Below are 25,303 nucleotides of genomic sequence, written 5' to 3'. Positions count from 1 at the left end.
TCACAATGCCCAGGAAAATTATTACAACAAGGAAGGCAGATTTTTTTTTTGAGAAAAGAAAATGATAAAAAAGATGCTATAATAGGAATAGTCTTTCTTTTTTATATATTAGAAACTGATTTGCATTCATGTTTATATTGTGAATAATAAGGTAACAGCAAGTGTGATATAAGTATGAGAATTACATCTATTATTTTTAAACCGGCAGCATTACCTGCAGTACTGCTATAGACTATTATTTGGACCATAGACTGGAAACCATTGATATACAGTATATATAAAGGATAAATAGTGGTCCAGATACAGCAGATTCAATGGAACTCTATGTCATACCTGACACTAATGCAATGTTAGCCACCCCCCGAACTCTACTTAGAACATACATTTATACTGTTTTTGAACAGACCATGCAGTGACTAGAATATTGTATTCTGACTTTTTGATGATTCTGATGACATATTCATGTATACAACATGGAGAAGCTCACACTGATTTCACTAACATAGTCCCAAAGATAGATGTGAAATTGTCTTTTTATGGTAATGAAAAGATTTGGAAAATCTTTTGCATTTTCCTGTCCATACATGCAGTATATTCAGGAAATGCTTAATTTTCTTCAGTAATTCCCATATTTTTATTTTTAAAAAAATTCAGACTAAAGAAGAGGCCAACCCATAATATGCCTGCAGATGCTTAAATTTAAGCTAATTGTGATTTATGCTCAAAGAAAGGAAGATTCTTGTTATTACTCAAGATTTTATTTTAGATACTTCTGAGAAGAAATAATCTTTTAATGAAATTATTTCACAAAATGGTAGTAGTTCACTCTTTTAGCATTAATTCTTCCTTTATAACAATTAAATTATGCTAAACATTGCTAAAAGTTGACTGACTTTCATCTTGCTTTGATTTGTCGACTAGGGATTTGTTCTCAAATGTCTTGCAATCTGTCATTTCTTTGGACTTTGCAGTTGGTCAAAGCTATATTTCAGGATATGGAAAAAATTGTCTTTTATATTGTTGTGGTTTCATATAAAATACGTTTTCCTTGCTTAATGTGCTTGTTCTTGTTTCCCCAACTCTTTGAGTTTTGGCTTCCTTCCTAGGGTCTCCCAATTTTGTTATCTGATTCAGTAGATGTACAGGGAAAAAAACTTACATTCAATTGCCTGCTATCATAGTAAAGGCAAGTTTAAAGATTCAGATTTTTAGATCTACAGTATATTCTGTTTCAGATGAATGGGTTAAAAGGCTAAAAGTTTGGAATATTGTTATTTTTGGCTATGTACTGAAAATGATGCTTCCTTCTATTCCTGTTAAAAGATTTTCAAATCACTGTCACGACTCACCTTCTGAAATGTTATGTCCCAGAGATATGGATGATGTACTCCTGGAATTCTGAAAAGCCCTTAAGAAGTGGCTTTGATTTCAAGCCTTGGGTTCATGTGTTGTGGCTGCTGTTGTAATTGTCTATTATTATAAAGGTTCTTTAAGTCCAGGTTGGCTGAACTAATTGGGTATTCTCCTAACAGAAATTGCAACATAATGCAGTTTCAAAGTAACAACTAAGATGCCTTCTCTTTCACTATATAGGATATTTGCATAGAATTTAGTATTCTTTGCATTCCATACATATTTAAATAACAATTGTTTGTTGCCTATTTAGATGCTGAAGTGAATATTTGATTGAATATGTATTTGGTATTATTTAGCATAAATAGCATTTTATTTCTGTCTGTCTTGTAAAAATCAAATATGGACCTCCTACCATATTTATTAATTCTATATAACACTAGAATTTTGTGATATTTTTGAGAGAATGATTCAACAAATAATTTAATATACCAAATCCTATATCTGAATTCATTAAGCTATCAAATCAAGGGTCTTTAATTACTTCAGAGGGATTCAAAGACAGACTCAGTGGAATTACTGATGCTTTGTTCATTCGTTCATTCATTAATTCATGTATTCATCATATTTATATGACCGCCCATCTCACAAAACATGACTCTGGCTGATGTATAATTTAAAAAAACTCTATAAAATAGTAATATAAAACAATGAAGTAAAAAGATTATTATGATGATCAAAACACAAGAGGGCAACATATATTAACAACCTCAGCAACTTACTATTCTCTTGATCCCTAGACCTGATTACAACCACATTTTGAGAGATTTACACAAAATAATCAGGAATGTTGCTAACCTCACTTCAGTGGAAATGGTGTTCTATATAAGATGGGCATCAAGGCATAAAAGACCCATCTTTGGATTCTACCAGATGGGACCTGCAACATACCTCTTCTGCCAGATTTGATGGGATGAACAGAATATAATTGAGTATAGGCAGTCCTCAAATAATCCAGCCAGGTCAAAAATAGCACTTTGATTTGGTAAATCAAAGTAAATTGGTAAACAATGCAGCTTATGGACCGAATGTGTAATGTGTATCATTCTAACTGCCTGAGTTCCAGCTTTTGCACTGGCTGAAGCTTTCAGATATAGTATATTTATAATGTACTGTAATTCGTATGTCTATCTAAGCAGAGAAGAGGATTCTAATTCAGTGAGGCAATGCGTGCTTCTAATGTCAGTGCTGGACACATGCCAGAGATTGTAAATTTGATTCTTTAAATGGAATGCAATCATCCGATACATGTTGAAGATTTTTTAGCTGGGAGCAAAACCATCCAGAAAGCTGTAGCTCAGTTATTTGAATTAAAGGTTAGTTTATTGGTTCCAAAACACCAATTAAATAAAAAAGGAAGAGTAGCTGAATGTAACATTTTCAGATTGTCCATATTCCCAAATAATGCATATCATCCCCAATAATATATGTCAATCTTTATATAAATGCCAATTTATACTTTGAAGTATCTGCTTTTTGATAGAAGAATAATACTTTCTTCAACCATACAAATAGAACATTTCCATTCAGAACCTTCAAGTATCATCTAGATAATCTTTCAAGAATGCCATGACTGATGGCATCAGTAGCTGTTGAGAAGGGCAAAATTGTTACACCATTTTTCCTTGTGCCTGATTTCTTTTGTTTAATATTGTTCTAAGGCACAGCCAAAGCTGTTTAAAATGAATATGGAACATTCTATTTACAAAAACTTTGACTGATAACCAATATTGTGAAAGGTTGCCTTATAAACATGCATCTAATTCCTACTGTGCAGTCATTTAGGTAACCATTAAAGACTTTTCCATTTCAAGTTACCTCTAATTAGATTTGTAACTAGTTTTGTGTGTTAGAGCATCTCTACAAAACACTTGGTATGTTTTCTGTTTTTACTATTGTATTCTAGTTTCTCCTTGGATCCTTATGAAATGGTGCCCTGAAAGCAGCATAAATACTTCAGAAAATTAGACCAAATAGTCAGATAATACTCTAAGATGAATGGACTATAATGAAATAGCTGATTATTAGATTTTATTTAAGAATATAATGTTAAATTGTATAAACTGTTATTTGTTGTTATTAAACCAAATTATAGATTTAACCTGTTTTTATCATATTGCAGATATTGTAACATATATCTGATAATTGTATCTCAAGGGGTTTACTTCATCCAGTTTAGGTGAAATATTTTAGAAGAGAGTAATTAGTGCTTATTTTCAGGACTCAATACAAATAGAATGTTCCTTCTCTCTCTCTCTCTGTCTCTCTGTCACACACACACACAGACACAACCTTTTTTCATCAGTTGACACAAATAAAACACATGTCTAATATTTGCTCCTGCTACTAAACTTGATCACAGTGGGTTTTATTGTGTCCATACTTTTCTCAAGGTTCCATTGAACTACTTTGTGGCAGCCGATCTTCAGAACAACTCATTTCTCTAGTGACAGGGAGTTGCCTACTCATACACATAGCTTACCTAGCTTCCTTAAATGAGAATGAAATATAGGATTTTCATGCATTCCACTTTGTGATTTCTACAACCATTTCGACAGCATTTTCAAAACCTTCTATCACCCTTCTTTTTTCTGGAGTTTCACATACCAAGACAAGAATAAAGTCGACTTCCGGTGGCGACGCGGCGCCGAAGACAGCCGCCTCCGGGCTGTCCGCTCCGCAGCTGTGTTTTTCCATCGTAAACCGCGCTGATCAGCTGTTTAGATGGATTTGAAGCCCCCTCCTCGGGAGAAGAGGAGGGGGTGAGGCCCCAGGTAGGGGTTGAGCTCTCCGGGGCCGCCTGAACTGGGAGTTTGGGCGGCTGAAGGATTGAGCCCCCCCGAAGCCTGGGTTGCTCCGAGCTGCGCAGTGTCTCTGCTCCGTGATTTTTGGAGCAGAGCCAGGCGTTAGCAACCACCCCTGCCAGAAGGATTACTTTTGAGTATAAAGATGCAGGCAGAGCGGTACAGGAGGTCAAGGTGATGTGGACTTTTATTTTTACTCTCTAGCTCAACGGATTTTATAGCTTTAAAGTGAAAGTGCGCAATAAGTGAAAGTGACGAAAGATGGCGGCCAAAACTTCTAAAGCTCTTCGGAATGCGGGGTTTTCCCCGGTGCAACAGACCTCGTTGCAAGCTTTGCTTCCTCCTGTACCTCCTCCGGCGTTGACGCCTAAGGATTTACAAGATGCCCTTGAAAAGCATTCACAATTAATATCTGATATGATGGATGAAAAGTTGAAAAAGCTGGAGGAGAAGTTGGAGAAGAAGATGGAAGAGAAGTTTAGAGCAATGAGGGTAGACATGTTGTCTATGATTGAAAGTGTAGCTGAATGTGTGCAACAGCTGGATGCAAAAGTGGAGGATCTCAGTCAAAAGAACTCTATATTAGAAGCAAAGGTATTAGAGAATGAAAATATAAGGGATAAAGTGGACGGAGAATTGAGCCTCGCTCAGTATCATCAGATGCAGTATGCTATTAGAATTAGGGGCTTAAAGGAGAATTCTAAAGAAGATTTAAAGCAGCTGATCTCTGAAGCTTTGGAAGCGGTATTGGGCCAGCCAGCATCTGAAATTGAGGGAAGTATGGATAAAATTTTTCGTGTTAATTCATGGATTGCAAGACAGAGGAAGTTACCCAGAGATGTGGTGGTCTATTTTACAAAGAGAGTAATTAGAGATGAAGTCATTCAAGCTGCTTATGATACTAAATTGGTAGTTGCTGAGCAAGAAGTCTTGGTTTTAAAAGAGATTCCTCCAAAGATTTTAAACAGAAGGAAAGATTTTGCATTTCTTGTACAGGAACTTAAGAAATGTGATATTAAGTTCAGATGGGAGATTCCAGTTGGACTGGTGGTGATGCATGAAGGTAAAAGACATCGTTTGGTTACTGTGGCTCAGGCACATGATTTTTATAGCAATGTGTTAAAAGCAATCCCCCTACCACTTTTGGAAGCTGCAAAGGGATATGGTGAGGGAAAGCTTCAAGAAGTTGCAGATAGACAGACAGAGGAGAATGGTGCTGGAGGGGATCAAGTTACAGTCTCATCGGTTGCTGCAGGAGAGCAGAGGATGATGCGTGCCGCCCTAAGACGAGCGAGACGAGAGCAAGAGCAAGACCAGCAGAAAGTTATGGAACCTCCAAAGCGTACTTACAGTGAAGCTGTGGGAGGGGTGCGGTCTAAAGAAGTTGAAGGGGTCATTTCAGATATGCTCCAAAAGCTTTGGAGTGTCAAGATTGGTGACTAAATTTCTAATTAGAATGTCAATGGATTGAATTCATCATAGAGGAGAAAGAAAGCTTTTTAATATTTAAAACAATTTAAGACTGATGTTATCTGTTTGCAAGAAACGTATATTAGGGTTGTGGACTAAAAGTATTTGTACGCAAGCTTCTAATCAACAACAAGTTGATTTTTCTTAACTTACTATAAACAAAGGTTACCTAATTGGATTATAATTTTTTTTAAATTTTTTATTTTATTCTTATTGGAGATTGGAATGGTGTCCTAGACGTATAGATGGATGATCTGGAACTGCGAGATATTTGGCGTGATATATGCAAGAACTATTTTTGATTATAGTTCAGTTTGGTTGGAGATTAATAAGGTTAATAGAGATAGGCGCTTTTGGTGCGTAATTGAGAATTTGTCTAGAGATTAGAGAAATGTGGGAGAATGTAAATAGTAGATGAAAGTTTTTTCTTTGAAATTAATATGAATAAGGATTGGGATTAAGAAATTTTATTTAGCATTTGAGTAAAATTCCTTTTCTGTTTTCTTCCTTTTTTTTCTTATCTGTAATATTATTACTGTTTGTAATCATTTTACATGAGCCAGAGGGTGATAGAATCAATAGTTTATTGTTGATAGCATATGGATGCTTATGTTTGTTTTTCGTTTTTATACCCTGTATTTAGCTCTGGGAAGTCGGGGGGGGAGGTGGGAATGGGGGAGAGGGATAGGGAGGGTTAGATGGGGGTGGGGGAGGGGGGGATTAAAGTTAAAATGTATTGTAAAACTTTTTAAATAAAAAAAAGAATAAAGTCGGTTGAAAATCAAGAGATCTTAGGAATGATCTCAGGAATGAGACCATTTGACTCTCTTTTTTTAATCAGCTGTAGGAAAGAAGAGAACCATCCATTTCACATGGCCATTACATATTTTTTGATGAAACAGAAAAGAAATCTAATAAACATTCCTATGTTACCAATAATTTTATCTTGCGAGAGAAAACTAGAAAAGTAATGAATTATTTCTAGAGAGAGTAAACCCTACTGTTAAATATTAATTTGTCTTTATAGAAATCAAAAGTTATAGCATATAATAGATTTGGATTCTTTCCAAATAATAGGTGTTTTGTTATTTGTTTTTATTTTTGGTCAACAACCTCTTGACCATTTATTGAATGGTATTAACTGTAATGACTATTTTATGACAGTAGACTGGAATATTATCTGGGAAGCATAAGGAAGGTCAAATGCCAACTGTTTCAAGCTATGAGGATTTAATAGGGGGAACCAAGTTAATTTGATTGTTTGAGGAAAAATAACTTTGATCTTTTATTTATTTATTCAAATATCTATGCAGAAGATACTGGAAACGAGAAAAAGAGTAAAAACCTGTTCCTTTAAAAGACTTATCTTTCACTCTCTCTACTCCCTTCAAAGGAGCAACAGTATAGATTCTTTCTATAAGTCAATCACAAATGACCTAGAAGAATAATCTCAGTGATTTTGGTAAAAAAAAAAATCTGATTGTAACAACAGCTCTAACCATAAGGTAGCTATATCCTTTCTTCTTTATTTCTCTCCATCAAGTCTTACTTTCAGCTAATGGTTGCTGAAGAAGAAGAAGAAGAAGAAGGAGAAGGAGAAGAAGAAGAAGAAGAAGAAGAAGAAGAAGAAGAAGAAGAAGAAGAAGAAGAAGAAGAAGAAGAAGAAGAAGAAGAAGAAGAAGAAGAAGAAGAAGAAGAAGAAGAAGAAGAAGAAGAAGAAATGGCTCTTCTTAAAAACTTCCAGTGTTAGAGCATTCACAGCTTCTGGAGGCAGGTTGTTCCACTGATTAATTGTTCTAACTGTCAGGAAATTTCTCCTTAGTTCTAGGTTGCTTCTCTCTTTGGTTAGTTTCCATCTATTGCTTCTTGTCCTGCCTGCAGGTGCTTTGGAGAATAGTTTGACTCCCTCCTTTGTGGCAACCCTTGAGATATTGGAACACTGCTCTCATGTCACCCTTAGTCTTTCTCTTCATTAAACTAGACATAATCAATTCCAGCAACCGTTCGTTATATGTTTTAGCCTCCAGTCCGCTAATCATCTTTGTTGCTCTTCTCTGTACTCTTTCTAGAGTCTCGACATCTTTTTTACATTGTGGTGACCAAAACTGGATGCAGTATTTCAAGTGTGGCCTTACCAAGGCATTGTAAAGTGGTTTTAACAGTTCATGTGATCTTAATTCTATCTCTTTGTTAATGCAGCCTAGCACTGTGTTGGCTTTTTTGGCAGCTGGCTCATATTTAAGTGGCTGTCCACTAGGACTCCAAGATCCCTCTCAGAGTTACTACTATTGAGCAAGGTACCACCTATACTATACCTGTGCATTTGGTTTTTCTTATCTAAATGTAGAACCTTACTTTTTTCACCATTGAATTTTATTTTGTTAGATAGTACACAATGTTCAAGTCTGTCAAGATCCTTCTGTATCTTAAGCCAATCTTCTAGAGTGTTGGCTATTCCTGCCAGCTTGGTGTCGTCTGCAAATTTGCAAATTAGTATGACTTCAAGTTCTCCTATCATGATTGATATAACAATGGATTTCTTCTTCCATATTTATCAATATTTTATTATTTCCAGTTGTTTTTCCTCAATCCTATTATCACCTGGTATAGCAACATCCATAAACCAGACTTTTCAACAATTGTAATACCAGGCATGTCATGAACAAGATTCCAGTCTTTTTTGGATTTTAAAGTTCTGTAAAATCTTAGCCTACTTGTTTTAAAAAAACTTTTCAACTTGATGCTGCAGTAGTTTTTATTACATTCAGATCCAAACTATTGACAAAGGTATTATCATCATCATTATTATTATTCATTAAATCAGCATCAGATCTTAATGACCTCTATGTTGATCAGTTCTCAACCTGGCACTTCTTCCAACATTGCATCCATCACGACTGTACTGAAGCTCTTCCATCATTTTGCTGGTTATATTCTTTTTTCTTTCCTTCCACATTACTCAGCATTATGGAATTCTCAAGGGGCCTGGATCTTCTTATAAAGTGAGCAGATCGTGATAGTTTGAGCCTGGTCATTTGTGCCTCAAATGAGAAATCCGGATTAATATTATTATTTGTACAAGTTTTATTATTTTTTAATTTTACATTCAGGTATTTATGAAGAAATACGGTGGTTGGGTAGTCAGAAGTAAACAATAGCAAATTACAAATTATTTGTAAATAGCTCAAGTTACATCAACAAAGATTCCCTCTCTGATTCCCTTAGTTATAACATAATCAAATTAATACATTTCTAATTGTGACATAATCAATTAGAAGAATTTTCAATATATTTTCACTTATACATATCCATGTCCTGTTTTTAAGTTTTACCTAATTTTAATAGAATATTCCAGAATAGCCTATAATATATAAAAGAAAACTTAATTTCCGGGTAACCCACATTTTAATTTAATTTTAATTTTTAATTTAATAATATTTATATACCGCCCTTCTCCCTGAGGACTCAGGGCGGTTCACAGGGCAGAATAAAATACTAAATACAAACGTTAAAACAAGATTAAATAATTGCCCATATTAAAACAGTTGGAATCAAGTTCTAAAACACCAAGTTAAAATTAAAACACAAGACTAAAAACCCCACCAATCCCCATCAGGCTAGGCCGGCTTGAACAAACAGAAACGTCTTGAGATCGCGACGAAAGGAGCGAAGATCGGGCGCCATCCGGAGCTCTACCGGTAGCTGATTCCACAGCTCTGGAGCGCCCACAGAGAAGGATCTCCCCCTGGGGACCACCAATCGACATTCTCTGATCGGTGGCACCCTGAGGAGGCCCTCTCTGTGGGAACGCACAGGGCGCAGGGAGCTTGATGCCGGCAGCAGATGTTCCCTAAGGTACTCCGGCCCCATGCCATGAAGGGCTTTAAACACTGTTACCAGTACCTTGAATCTCACCCGGAAGACAACTGGCAACCAATGCAGCTCACGGAGCAGCGGTGTAACGTGGGAGTATCGGGAGACTCCCAACACAACTCTCGCGGCTGCATTCTGTACCAGTTGGAGCTTCCGGGTGGTCCTCAAGGGCAGCCCCATGTAGAGAGCGTTGCAGTAGTCTAGACGAGAGGACACGAGCGCATGAGTGACCGTGCACAAATCATCCCGGCTAAGATAGGGCCGCAACTGGCGCACCAGGTGAACCTGGGCGAAGGCCCCCCTAGTCACAGCTCCTATATGGTCTTCCAGGGTGAGCCGTGAATCTAGGAGGACTCCCAAGTTGCGAGCCCTATCTACAGGGGGTAATAGTTCACCCCCCATAGCCAAAGGTGGAACATCCGAATAAACCCGGGATGAAGGTATGCAGAGCCACTCAGTCTTGTCGGGGTTGAGCTGGAGTCTGTTCCTCCCCATCCAGACCCGAACCGCCTCCAGGCACCGGGACATCACGTTGAGGGCATCACTGGGGTGGTTTGGGGTCGAAAGGAAAAGTTGGGTATCATCAGCGTACTGATGATACCCAACTCCAAAGCCACGAATGATCTCACCCAGCGGTTTCATGTAGATGTTGAACAGGAGAGGCGAGAGGACCGACCCCTGAGGAACTCCACAAATGAGAGACCTCGCGGTCGACCTCTGCCCTCCTGCCAACACCGACTGCGAACGTCCCCGGAGATAGGAGGAGAACCACTGTAAAACTGTGCCTCCCACTCCCAATCCCCTGAGACGCCGCAGCAAGATACCATGGTCGATGGTATCGAAAGCCGCCGAGAGGTCTAATAGGACTAGAACAGAGGAATATCCCCTGTCCCGAGCCCTCCAGAGATCATTGACCAGCGCGACCAATGCCGTCTCCGTGCTGTGCCCGGGCCTGAAACCCGATTGGTACGGGTCTAGATAATCCGCTTCATCCAGGACCAGAGGGAGCTGATGCGCCACCACACTCTCAACAACCTTCGCAAGAAAGCGAAGGTTGGAGACAGGACGAAAGTTGTTTAATACAGCTGGGTCCAAGGCAGGCTTCTTGAGGAGAGGCCTCACCACCGCCTCTTTCAAGACGGCGGGGAAGCAACCCTCACTCAGAGAAGCCGATATAACTGCCTGGAACCAGCTGCGTGTCCTCTCCCGGGCTGCATAGACCAGCCAGGAAGGGCACGGGTCCAATAAACACGTGGTGGTGCTCAGCCTCCCCATGATCCTGTCCACTTCCTCCGGAGTCACAGAATCAAACTCCTCCCAGATGATATCGACAAGACCGCCAGTGTCCTGATCGTCAGACTCTGCCCAGTCAGAGTCCAGACCGGTCCGAATCCGAGCGATTTTGTCCGACAGATGTTGGTTAAACTCCTCGGCACGACCCTGCAAGGGATCCTCCCTCACCTCCTGATTAAGGAGGGAGCGAGTCACCCTAAACAGGGCGGCCGGGCGATTATCTGCGGACGCGATAAGGGTGGCGAAGTGGTTAGACCTCGCCTCCCTTATCGCAGCGAGATAAGACCTAATGTAGGCTCTTAGTCGCAATCGGTCGGATTCGGACCGGCTGGACCTCCAACCGCTCTCTAGGCCCCGTCTCCGACGCTTCATCTCCCGAAGCTCCGCAGAGAACCATGGAGCTCGACGGGATCTGCACCGGGTCAGGGGCCGCAAGGGTACAACTCGGTCATTTCCCTATTTCATTAAAAAGTAATTATCCTGTCTACAATGCGTACATTGTTCATTTCAATACATTCTTATTTTTTGCAAGTATATTCTGTTTATCATCTTAATAGTTCACCAATTATTAAAAAATATCTTTTGTTATATCCTTCCAGGTTCTATAATATAAATCAATTCTAATAGCTAGCTTTCCTTTCCCTTAGACACCTAAAAGTTAAATATAAAATCAATTTATATCTATATCATTACAACAAATATATTCTATATATCATCTTAATAGTTCATCAATTATTAAAATAATGTCTTTTATTATATCATTCCAAATTCTATAACATAGTTCAGGGTTATGTTCTAATAGCTTAATTTTGTTTCCCTTAAAAATCTAAAACCTAAGTATAAAATAAGTTTATATTTTTTAAAGATTCCCCTAAGCCCATTAAAAGAAATTTTAAGCTCTATCATTACAAATCCCAACAAAAAGACAAATCCAATTTTTTAAATCTAACTCTCACCTTCTTTTTGTGCCAATCAGCCTTCCCTATTGGTGCCTTTAGATTCTCAGATGTGTCTCCCTTTCTTCCTACACACATTGTTTGAATCCAGGGAGACCATCCAAATGTCAGTTTTGCAAAGAAAGTGTCCCCTTTGTAATCATTGAAGTGTTGCTTTAATAGCTCAATTCTCAATGTTTGGTGTGATATAGTTCAGTATGGTCTTTTTCTTCATCCGATTCCATCTGACTTAGGTAAGAGGTAATAACTGGTGTTATGGTTATTATTTGATTGGCTGGGTTCTCAATGTACTGTATTTGAAGGCCTTTAATATCTTCCACCAGTGTTGCTTTCTTCAGCTACTGTTGTTTTTTGAGTTGTAGGTTTTATAGTTAAAGTTGAGGTTTGGGCTTCAAGGTTCTCAATAAATTGTGTTTGTTGTTCTTTAGAGTCTCCTATTTTAATGTTAGTTTCCACTTCTGTTTGTTTTTGGATTGTCAATTCATCATTTAAAATCAGAGTTTGATTTGGTAGCTTTAAGCTGTCAGATTTATCTTGCAGTCTGGCTTTGATTTGCTCAGTCATTGCCAAGATTGTTTCAAGTATCAGTTTGTAGTTAAGTGGTGGAATATAATCCTCCATTTCTTTAATGTTGACAGATAGGTCTTTCATGGAGGCTGTTTTAATAAGAGTCAATAATTGTCCACCTCCAATATTCCTAAAGATTGTTTTCAGTGCCAGGTGTTCCCAATTCTTATCTTTGAAGATAATGTCAAGGACAGATCTGTTATTCAGTCAGCTCTCACAGTAAAAAAAAAGGTTTGCTTGCTATACAAAATTTCACCAGAAGATGTCATCAATAGCATATAGAATAAGATGTAAAATCTTTTTCCAGACTAATATGAGGCTTTTATCCAATTAGTCCATTTTTTTTCTTTTCCCCTTCTTTCACAGCTTAAGCAGAAAATAGGGTAGTAGATCCCCACTAAAATAAGAGCTTTTTAATAGGTGGAAATAAAGTTGCTTAATTTTTTGCTTAGCCATTTGATTTCTTTTAAGGCTTTAAAGTTTATTTCCCAAGTATGCAGTCGCCAGTCTTTCAAAAGAGGGGGAGGAAATTTTCAGAAAGGTCCCACAGGAAAGTAGTTAGGGGAATAAGAAAGGTAAGGTCTCACCCAGGTCCTCCAGATTGCTTCGTTGTGCTTGATAGTGCTTTGAGCTTTTGGCAGGGAACGGCTTAATGATCGGCCATCTTTATGGCTGATCTCTTCTTCTTCAGGCCAAAGGAGCTGCTCCGGATTGAGCGGAGGGCTGCCGCCCTTCTGCGATCACAGGGAGGGCCTCCTCATGGTAGTCGCCCCTCCAGGATGACCTTCGACCCTTTTCAGGGTCCTCCAAGGAAGAAAGATTGGACGGCAGGGAGAGGGCTCTTCCTGAACGTCCACAAGTGCCGCACGTGTAAACCGGAAGCCCAGATTATTTTTTAATGATCTCTTTGTTTGGATATTTGGCTATGCATGTTATTCTCAAGAAATTTCTCTAACACCAATATTCAAAAGTATTAATACTGTTTCTACCCTGCTTCCTTAAAGTCCAATTTTTAATTTCATAGTCACAGGGAAAACCATTATCTGCATCATGCTTATCTATATATTCTGCAATATATACTGCAACTAAGGATATAAAATGTTGCCTTTCACAAATTTACTAATTCCATATCTCTTCCTACTTGTAAAAGTTAGGAATATCTACGTATATCCCTAAAGCTATTTCTAAAAAATAACAATAAATGCACAGGGTAGGTGAAAAGCTTAACATTAAAAATGGATATTCTAAGAGATAGCACATGGGTGAATTTTTCTTTGAAAGGGTAGCTAACACAAACTGAGTTTTCCTGTCTTTACAGCCCCAACGGAACCTTTGCTGTGCAAATTTGCTGATGGAGGACAAAAGAAACGACAGAATCAAAGCAAATATACCCAGAATGGGAGACCCTGGCCAAGGGAAGGAGAGGTAAGTCAAAATAGTTATAATTATTTTTGAAGGAATTTGACAAACTTGAAGAAGATGGGATTTCAGTATTACTGAAATCAAAATAAGAAAAATGCAGCAAAATTCAAATGAGTTTAATTCCATTTAACTTTGATTCAGAATAGAAGCATGCACTATTTATCATAAGGATTTGAGATTACAACTCCATACTCAGTGAAGTCATAAAAATCAATACAGTTCTATTTTACAGTGTTGGTAAAATATGAGATATTTTGTACGTTATTGTTAATTGTAGTTTTGATTCCGTTCAGATTGGAATTAACTTTCATTTCAATGGGAACTAATAAAGTTTGAATCCATCAGCCCACTTCTTGCAATTAAATAATATCCAAACATGACAGAAAATCATAAATACCATAATCTGATCTTGATAGAGAAATTAAGATGTATTGAATTGGCTTGCTGTATTGTTATAGGAGAACTAAGTCCATCAGGCTTTGTTGTTTGCTGCAAAATATAACTTCAGTTGCCAGTTTCTTTTACCTGATTTGGTTATCATGTGAAAGTATATTAGAAGAAGGACCTTGGTCCAATTATGAGTGATTAATTACCTCATGGGATACCATTATAATCTAAAGCAAATTTTAGGCTAGTTAAGAGTGGGGCAATTCACATACTACTAGGAATCTGGGCTGTTGGATAATGTTACTCATATTAGCTACCAGTTCTGAACATTAAGGACAAGGTCTTTTTAAAGAGCTTCAAAATGGTGTTCTTTCTGACTTATGATTGAAAGAGAATGAAGTATTTGAATTTAAGATGCTTCCAAAGTGTGATAAAAAATATATTTGTAAGCCAGCTGGGGTTAAAACTAACTTAGAAATCTAGAGAAAAAAAATCATTCTATTTTGTGTGATGTGACTTACTTTACAACTTTTTGAGTCACTGATAAAGTAGAAACATGTGATATCAAATGAGTGTTGTTATATAACTCTATCTGTCAAACCACTCCCTCAATTCCCCAACTGATACAGGCAATTAAGATGAAATGTTTTGCTAGGCCCAGCACTTTTGTCAAAGCCTGAATTGTGATAGAAAAGAAGAAATGAAAAATTATGTGGAGTTATTTAATGCTGTGCAAAAATATGTGATTATTATGAAACAAGATGATGAGGACATTTGGGGTTTTTCTTCAGCTGAAATTGCAGAAGAGCCGGAAGCTGTTTTTATAAACAAATCCTTGTAGGCTCTCTGACATTCTGCACAAACCAGATTAAAGTTGGGCTATAAGAAATAGTTGGGTTGCTGCTGGTGTATTGCACCCCCTGCTAGCACTTGAACCACTAGATTCCATTGTCAGGCTTGCTATAAAGTCTTAGGGATTTCACTTAGTCCAAGGCAACTCATGAGTTAAATCTGTTCAAAGTCTTTGATAATCTCATGCATATTGATAACTATACATTAAAAAATTTTTGTCTCAGTGGCTGTGATTGGTAGTGGAAAATATTAACATCAATCTAGATCACTATCTGATTGTCTTCTTCCTCACTTGAGATACCTTCCCCATGAGAAACCAGAGTCTACTTCATTGATCCACACCAGGCACTTGACAGATCTGATAGATCTTAGATAGATGGGGCTCCACAGGCAATCTTGAGTATCTGATGCCTTGGTTATTGCCTGGAATAAGTGGGTGGTTGGGCCTTGGATGGCATAATCCCTGTGCAGTGTATAATTTTGCCTAGAATGGGCACTTGTTTAAGGTGGAATTTCAGGAAATGCCAGAAGAAACTCTGCTAGTGCCGTTGGAGGAAGACCTGGAGTGTATGATGAAAGCAACAAAATATCAGTATTCCTCTGCCTGACTATCATGCTTATATATCATGCTTGACAATGACTGTCAAGGGGCCCTATTTAAGTTAACTTGCCCCTACTAGTTAGGACACAGGAGTATGTGCAGAGCTGCTATGAGGAATAATTTGGCTGTTTGGCAGAAAAAGTCACTCAGACATGTGCCAGTTTGGATCTAGATTTCTACTAGACAAATTCAGCCTAGGTGTGTGTTTGATGGTTTAATTGGGGATCAGTTTGATTTCGTGACTCTTGAGCAAATGGATAGGATTCTATGACCTTTTGGATCAGAGACCTATTTCTTTGGATACAGGAATTCTTGGTTCATTAAGGAAGCTGGAAAGGGGATCTGTAGTTATATCCATGTTCTTGTATTGGTCTCCTTGAGGATTCCTGGCCAGGAAAGAAGTAGTGATGTATCCTATCCTCAACAGGTGTCCCTGGACATAATGATTTTAGACAACTACTATACTGTTTCCACTTTTTACTTTTTAGGGTTTGCACAACTCCATCCGAGTTGAACTCCTTTCTAGACAAGGAAGCCTTACAGACAATCATTCATGCTCTTGTGACTTCATATCTGGGTTGCAATGTGATCTTCATGGGACTGTCCCTAGGTGGAAACTTCATCTGGTTTGGAATGCAGTCGTGTGGACATTTGTCATATGCCTATATGACTGTTTCAAAAGTTGCACATGCTACCATTCAAGATGCTGGTTATGACCTATAAAGCTCTACCATGGGACCAGTTATTTGAGAAATCACTTACTTCCTGTGATTTCTGCCTGGCTGATATAAACCAGCAGAGTGGGTCTACTCTGGGCCCTTCAATTAAACAGTATTATGTATCATAATCCAGGAAACGTATTTTCTCTGTTGTGGCACTTACCCTCTAGAATGAGGTTCCCACTAAGACTGTATGAATCCCATCTTGATGGTACTTAGAAGGGATTAAAAGATCTGATTGTTCTCACAGGACTAGGATGGATGGAGCCCCTTGTTGGCAATGGTTTTCTTATTTTTTTTTAGGTTGCCTATCCATACTTTCATCTTGTTCATCATTTATTATGTCTTGCATTTGTTAATTTTCTTTTGCCATATTATGCCCAGAATTGGCCTTGAGTCAGGTATCACCAACATCAAACAAATAACATAAATAATATAATTAAGCACCTACTTATAAACTTGACAACAAAACACACTGTAGTTTCTCCTAATCTGTTGTGATTGTTCTCTTCCAACTTTCTTCCTTGTCTACATTTTTTTGTTTTGATGCAGTGTGAGAAGATGAACAAGTAGATTTCAATTAATGCAAGAAATAGAAAGTGATTTAGCATAGCACAATGCAAAATATATATTTTCACTCTTTACCTTACACCCAAATCAGTGACCTGACATCAATTATTGCTATTTTGGCAAAAAAATAAAAAAGAAAAGAAAGAAATAAACAATAGTAGACCTCTGTGTTCATATTTATTCTGCATATATTGATTGGTATAAAATATTTGCCACAGTGCTTCCAGAAGCAACAAAGCTAATCTTTAAGTTGCTAACAAGAGGCAATTGGAAACAAGGGTCATGTGTGTCCCCATGTAAACCTAATCATGACATAAATATGCCCTTGCGATGTTCAGTGTCCCATGAATTTATTATCTATGAATGAGATAAATTTAATCAATTCTTAAAGGTAGTGATATTAAAGTGTTTTCCCATTGCAGCCATCAATTAAATTTTCCTATCAAGCTTTACTTGATGGGAAAGTTAATTTGGCACTGTTGGCAGTGAATTTTTCATTTGATGATTTATGACAAATCTGATTGGAAAAAACAATGGAATTAAAAGACTTTTTTTTTACTTTCGTAGACAAAAGTTAAAACAATAAATTAAACATTTTGATGGGAAATTCAAAATTTTAAAATCTGTTACATTTTGGCCTATTTGGGGGCAAAATCAGTTGCAGATGAGATCAGAATAATGTTTATTGCCAATTCCAATAAGATGTGAGCACATTTCCTTTGCTTTTGACTCCAAGTCAGCCCTATCTCATGCCATTCTTCTTTTGCTGCACTTTTTGTTGCACTGCCATATTTGGTGATTGTCTTTCCCACAGAGTAGGGAAGGAGAGTAGCCACATAAGATCAGAACAGTACCTATTTATGCTCCCCAAGATGGCTGCTGCATGGTAAGAACTTTTCTTTTTCCTTACTGATGGTCTGCTGATTTTACTGCCAATGCTGGTTCTTTGGCAGCACTGGATTTGAATGACAGGACTAACAATGACCAAAGACAATTTTTAGATAACTGTGGATCCAGTTGGAAAGGGGAGTCTTGAACATTCCAGTTCTCTCTGGAAGTGATTGAAAAGTCACTGGGCATATACATATTTCTGTTAGCAGTTTTATTTTCTTAAGCAATGCCTGGGATCTTGGCTGTCACTTTTTGAATTTATTGTTTTATTTTGTTTTTGGACTGTGAAGAACTTTCATTTGATTTATTTCAACATTAGGCTCTCATCGCAAGATTTCTGTACTTTTTGAATTTGCAAAATATTTTGGAATTTTATCTTTTTGGAATTTTTCTTTTTGCCTTTGATTGAAATATACAGAAACATTTAGAAAACATCCCTTTAGTTTCCTTCTGCTTCAGTATTCTTTGCTCCTTGATCAAGTTTCACAGACTCAGAAATGCTTGAACAGTGGCTGAAACCTAAGAAAAGACGATTAGGTAGTACACTGGTTGAATGGGGAAGAGACAAATTTCTTTTTCCTATGAAGACTGAGGAAGACTGGATGGATTTATTACACCTAACTGAAAACCACTTCTATTTGGACTTTGGTGGGAACATAGACTTATTATAGAGAGTGAATCTATTTAATTAAGACAACAAATGGATAAGAGATGGTATTAAGAAAAAAAACATGTATATTTCATCCAGGATGAACTATTTTTAATTTTTGGGATGATTTGAAATAAATAAGATGTTGCTTCTTGACCCGCATATAGGTTTCTTAAGAGACAAATAAGATGATCTGGTACTCCCATCTCTTTAAGAACTTGTCACAGTTTGTTGTGATCCACGCAATCAAAGGCTTTAGCATAGTCAATGAATCAGAAGTAGATGTTTTTCTGGAACTCCCTAGCTTTCTCCATGATCCAGCGTATGTTGGCAATTTAATCCCTAGTTCCTCTGCCTCTTTGAAATCCTGCCTGTACTTCTGGTAGTTCTTGATCCACCTACTGCTGGAGTCTAGCTTGTAGGATTTTAAGCATAACTTTACTAGCATGTGAAATGAGTGCAATGGTGCGATAGTTTGAACATTCTTTGGTATTGCCTTTCTTTGGAATTGGAATGTAAACTGATCTTTTCCAATCCTGTGGCCACTGTTGAGTTTACCAAATTTGATAGCAAATTGAGTGTAGCACTTTTTCTGCATCATCTTTTAAGAAGAAATATCCTACTTACACATATTTAATAAAAACTTTGTCTGTAGCATACATTAGGAATGTCATGGACACAGAAATGTCTCTTGGCATGCATCATTAAAAAAACAAGTTATTTCTTAAATATACAGCTGTATTTTGGAATTTATCCTACCAAATTTATTTTTTTATTTTTTTATAAAAATAGAATTTTTAATTCCACAATATTTTTTCAGTCAGAATTGTCATAAATTATCAATGAAAGATTCATTGCCAATAGTTCCAAATTAACTTTCCCATCAACAATTCTCTTTTGCATCATTGACTCTACTGTTTTTTTCCAAAGTGTTTTTCTTTGAAGGTGCTTTTTGCTTGGTTGTTTAATTTTCTTGCCACATTTTTTTTCATATGACTTTTAAAGTTATATCATATCCTTATAGCCTCTTTCCTCTTTATCAGTCTACCACTTGTTTTGTTTTATTTTGTAATTCTGGTTCTTATTTACTTCCTAATTACTATATCCAGGGCTTTTTTTCTCATAGAATGCTCAAAACGGCGTTTCGGCACCTTTTTTTTCTGCAAAAAAAAAAAAGCTCCCTCTATTGACTTTTGAAAGCCTATTGCAGGGATAGGCAATCTTGGCCCTTTTTTATGACTCATGGACTTCAACTCCCAGAAATCCTGAGCCAGCCACGCTGAGGCGAAATAGAGAGGTTTCCAAGCTGAGCCATGCTGGCTCAGGAATTCTGGGAGTTGAAGTCCTTGAGTCATAAAAGAGCCAAGGTTGCCTACCCTGCACTAGAGGAGGACATTAAAATTATTTTACAGGGTTACTTCTTTAGGAAGTAAACTTTTAGAATCTAAAACAGCTAATTCAAAAAAGCCAACAGGAAAGAACCTCACATTTTTCATCTGCTTCTGTCTTTTGGAAGGTAAAATTTGATAACAAAATAATCTATTTCCTATGTTAACATCTCTGCAATGAAATCAATAAAGGTAAAAGGAAAGAAATGAGAAACATTTTTCTCAATGTAATATGTCTAATTTAGCTGATGCTAGAAAAAAATAGTACCTTTTGTACACTCTTGAAAACTATTTTGAATCTATAACTATCTATTACAACTAAACCACTTTAAATTAAACAATTCTTAAGAATGAAATATTCTTAATTTGGACTTTACTTTTACTGTTTGGACTGTTGTGTGTTTTGGAAAATAGATTATTTAGAATCTAGTTATGTACCACTTCAGTCTTTAAATAATTAACCTAGTATATACATAACAATATATGATGTTTTCCATGGTGAGCTTAACATCAATAACAACATTTATTAAAAAGGCTAAAATAATTTCTGGTGGTATTATCTGTACATTAAAATTTTGTTTAGTCACAATCTTTCACTTTTCACATTCTGGACAAGCAGTGGTCATGTATCCTAGCAAAAGATGTTACATATGTGCATAAGCGTAGTCAGAAGCATATGACTTTTAAAAAATATCAAACATGCAAAGAAACAAAAATAAGTCCAAAATATCTGTATTACATCCAGAAATGCCAACTTTGCAACCAATATTTCTCATCCATAAGTATGGCACCATAAGGATACCTGCATACATGCAAATTCTTTTCTGGGATCAGTAACGCAGCAGGGATTGCTTTTTCCTTCCAGTAACAGATTGCTGGGAAATACCAAACATGGCCTTGAGAATTCCAATGTTTGTTACAAATCTTTCTGGATGTGGTTGGAAAGAGGCCTAGAAATGCCAGCACAAATACATCACACTTGCTGAATGTACACATGCAACTAATTACAATCTTCAATTATATGTAATATATCTAAAATGAGATGGGCTGTCTCAACTGCAACTTGCAAAACGTTTCATTTTGCGGCAAAACAATCCAGCACAAGCTGATCAGCAGAGCTTAGAGAGGACTCATTAACACAATTTTTGGGAAGGAAAGAAACAGAAGGACAGTTTAACATCTTCCAGTTGATGTTATGTTATGTAACATCTTCTGGGAGTTGAAGTCCACAAGTCATAAAAGAGCCAAAGTTGCCTATGCCTGGCCTATTGGCTTTCGAAAGCCAATAGGAATTGCCTGGCCGGCAAACGTTGCACAGGCAAGTTGTCTGCAGCAAAGGCAGGAACTTTGCACCCCTCCCTGCTGCCTAACTATACCATCTCAACTAGGTAAGTAAGATATTATTTGCAAATAGGATGGCAATAAACAATTTAGGCTGCATTTACATCAGGGCTTTTCAACCTTTTCAGAAATCGTACCACTTTTAGGACATGACAATATTCAAGCACCACCAGTGCTTAACAAGGTGTCAAAAACTTGATGAGTAAAAAAATAAGGGAGGGGGGTATTTTGGGTTTCATTGGTTAGATTCATTTAATGTTATAGAAATGGCTAGTTTATAATATTAGAGAAAAGCAAAAAGTTGAGGTTCAATGTTAATGCTTCCTTCTACTCCTGTAACAGAGGAAGTCAGAAGTCAGTGCCTTTTCTTTTTCCCTTCTCACCCTCACTTTTCCCTTTTTCTCTCACCCTTCGCTCACAAAAGCCCCTCCACTCACTCACACTTTGCTCACAAAAGCCTCCAGTCACTCTCACTCACTCCTCCATCTCTTTCAAAGGCCTTTTGCTCACTCGCTCACTTACTGCCCTGTCACTTCCAAACGCCATTTGCTCATTCACACACTCACTTACTACCCCAATGCTTCCAAACACCATTTGCTCATTCACTCGCTCACTTACTGCCCCGTCGCTTCCAAACACCATTTGCTCATTCACACACTCACTTACTACCCCAACGCTTCCAAACACCATTTGCTCATTCACTCACTCACTTACTGCCCCATCAGTTCCAAACACTTCCAAACGCCACTTGCTCGCTCACTCACTTACTGCATTTGGAAGCGACGGGGCAGTAAGTGAATGAGTGCCGGTGCTGGAGGCCATCAGCTGTTTGGCGCCAGAGAACTTTGCCACTAGAAACACAGCTCTGGGTCGGGGTTTGGAGCAGCTCCAGGTGGGGGCTCAGCACAGGCCGCGGCGTGGCAACTGCGAGGAGGGGAATCCCCACAGTGGCTGTGGTGAGGGGAATCCCCATGGCATGTGCCTCTGAGCCGCAGGGGCAGGGGTGCAAAGGATGGGCGGCAACACCATAGCAAGACACTGGCATCGCTCCCAGTGACAGCAGCTCTGATTTCTGGCATATATTTTTTTAGAAAAAAAGCACTTACTATATCATTTCTGGTTGGTCTTCCATTTTATATTCATCAAATTTATTTGAGGAATTAGTCTTTGGGAACAGTCTCACTATTCATTGCTCATGGTTATCCATTTGATACTTTTCTTTTTCCCTCTTTAGTAAGGCAATTTATTTTGATACTTCTAAGTGTTTCAGGTGAAAAAAAAACAGAAATAATTTTCTTGGGTTTCACAAAAAACAGACTTTCAAAGCTTATTAATTCACAGCACTGTCAAAACAAAAAGTGCCAGGTGTTTGTTTGTGGGATTTTTTGTTTTTGTTTTTTGTTTTGATAAATTGGTACTTGGTTACAATGACACAAAGAGTTGTCTATGATGGCTGAACACTCTGGGAATAATAATCCCGAACTATCTGGATGGCAGATTGGAGAATACTGGTTTCACTGATTTCTGGTTTGCTATGTCAGTTGTGGGTTACATTTTGTGGTAATGTTAAACTGTTTTCAATTTCCAAAATGAGCATTTTCAGTACTGGGCAGAGCCATTTTACTTAAATAGCTAAAGAACAAATTAGATACAAAATCATATTTATTTTCTTACAGAACAAAATTCTGTACGTACACACAGCCTAGTTTATATCAACAATGGAGGCTATAAAATGCTCTCTATTTAATATCTCCTCAAATGATCATACAGTGGCTTATTAATCTCTTTCATTTGTCCTGGAGTAGTATGATTTTTTTTAACCCAAGAAGAGTAATCTTATTTCTTTCTTCTATACAGGCTGGCATGGCCTTGACATATGACCCTACAGCTACTATACAGAATGGGTGAGTAACATACACTTTACTGTTTTTAATGGCATTGTGATATTTTCCAAAGCAGTTTAAATTGTTAATACAATTTCAAAGCAAGTCGACCCCAGCAGTATTATTTGAGACAATTTAAAAATGTGTTAAGTAGGAAAAATCATTTTTCCTCATTTATTTCTAGACTATTAGTTATGAATTGGGAATGATTGAACTGAATTTTAAAAAGATTTGCTTCAGTTTTCTATTCCCTGAAGCTAAATTATTGACATTGGCCAAGTCATTCAGGGAGGCAGGCTATGAATAGGAGGTAAGTATGTTTTAAAGAATCTTGAATATTCAGGCAAGAATTACTATTCATTTATTCATCATGTATGGATGGCATTTATATCTCACAGTGGAATACTCATTTTGTTCCTACAACAAGCACTCTTATAGGTAAACAGAACTGAGAACATACTGAGTGAGTCAATATAATTTGTGAAATCTATACTTAGGTCTTAAATATGAATCTCCCTGCTGAAAGATCAACTCAACCATTAGATTAGCTTTTCTCTTCAAGGAATAGCTACCAGATTTTTATTGAATAATGTGAATACCAAAAGATTGCTTTATTTTTGTTTGTTTAGTTATTTGTTGTAATTTCAGACAGAAGCCATGCTTGACAATGTTTTGGAATCACAAATGGAGGCAAATTATTCCAGCATGGCTCACCTAGCACATTACACAAGATTATTTTGCTTCTCTTCTCCTTGGTACATCTTATGTTTTTCAAGTACTAAGGACATAGTCTTTGTGTAGATCCAATCAATCAAGACCTACAAAAAATTATGGAGGACTTTCTAAAATGCAATTCTAAAAAAGCTTTATATTTACTTTTTAGTTGTGATAAAGCAAAAGTTGAAGAGGGTATAAGAAAATCTCCAATATTTCTAAAATAAGCAAAAGTATCAGTTGCATCCACCTTTACCCTGCAAGCCACTAAAAAGTGAGCAACTTCTGACAACATTTGGAATAGCTAATTCCCATGTAAGAAGATAAGATTGCACTCTAATTTCAGAAAATTAAAAATGATCTTGCTTCAAAAGTAATGCAAAAACAGTTCAATCAATCAGAATAGAGATGGAAGGGACCTTGGAGGTCTTCTAGTCCAACCCCCTGCTAAAGCAGGAGACCCTATACCAGGTGTAGGCAACCTCGGCTCTTTTATGACTCATGGACTTCAACTTCCAGAATTCCTGAGTCAGCTGACTCAGGAATTCTGGGAGTTGAAGTCCATGAGTCATAAAAGAGCCGAGGTTGCCTACCCCTGCCCTATACAATGTGAGACAAGTGGCTGTCCAGTCTTTTCTCCAACTCCAAACATTCCTCCAATTCCTTTCTTCTTATGGGTGCAAAACAATCCATTAATTTTCCCCTAAAGAATGTTTAGATAAACTACTGTTTGTGCAATGCAATTGTGGCTGGGCTTAGTTATGACTTTAAATAGACACATGTATCTGTTGGAGGTGATACCTGGAATTCCTTCCCATGGTCTCTTCTGGGACCAACTGTTCTATTCCTAAGAATGCTAGATGGGTTTCTTTGGAAGGATGCTTCTCAGCTGTCCCAGCCTGATGGTGGAATTAATTGAAATGACAAAATTGAAATTTTTCATCAGGGACAAGGCAACAAATACTTTTATTAAAGACCAAAAAAAGTTTTATGAATTTTTTTGCTAAAAATGAAAACAATATTATTTGTGATTTATGGATTTGTTGATTTGTTGATGTAATTTTAAAGAGGGAATTGCAAAAATTTCCTTGCTAGCTGGTATATAGGAAAATAAGAGTCACCTTTTTTACATTCTCTTGTTTCTATTTGCTTTTACTTCCTCATAATTTTCTCACTTTTTCACTTTACTTTTTCTTTTATTGAATTTTACTTTATATTTCAAATCTGAGAAAAACCTCTAATAAAATTATTATTAAAAGAAAGGGTAAGAAAAAGTAAAAATACAAATGAATGGTCATGACAAATGATGTCATGGAGTGATAATTTTCTGGTATAGTATAGTTAGCTGTAAATGACTGAATGAATTCCATCTCTTTAACAGACAAAAATTACTATTAAATTCTAAACATAGGAATGACAATACAGTCTAAATCACCAAGTAAAATATAGACTATAATAAATTCAATCCATAATAATAAAAATCTTGATAATCTGCAAAATTAAAATATAA

The 25,303-nt window shown here is 37.1% G+C and overlaps 1 protein-coding gene across 1 annotated transcript in view; it reads left to right on the top strand.

The window, feature by feature from the left end:
* RBMS3 (RNA binding motif single stranded interacting protein 3) overlaps positions 1-25,303 on the top strand; it is a gene marked incomplete at its 3' end in the record, with an annotated part of 509,930 nt that overhangs the window by 400,050 nt on the left and 84,577 nt on the right. The window contains exons 7-8 of the mRNA XM_081344341.1: positions 13,695-13,801; positions 23,054-23,100. Of these exons, the coding sequence (XP_081200467.1) occupies positions 13,695-13,801; positions 23,054-23,100 (154 nt within the window). The remainder of the gene's footprint in view (positions 1-13,694; positions 13,802-23,053; positions 23,101-25,303) is intronic.

This window comes from Vipera berus (genome assembly GCF_964194415.1).
Source record: "Vipera berus genome assembly, chromosome: Z".
NCBI classification, from domain to species: Eukaryota; Metazoa; Chordata; class Lepidosauria; order Squamata; family Viperidae; genus Vipera; species Vipera berus.
This window is presented reverse-complemented; position numbering and strand designations above follow the sequence as displayed.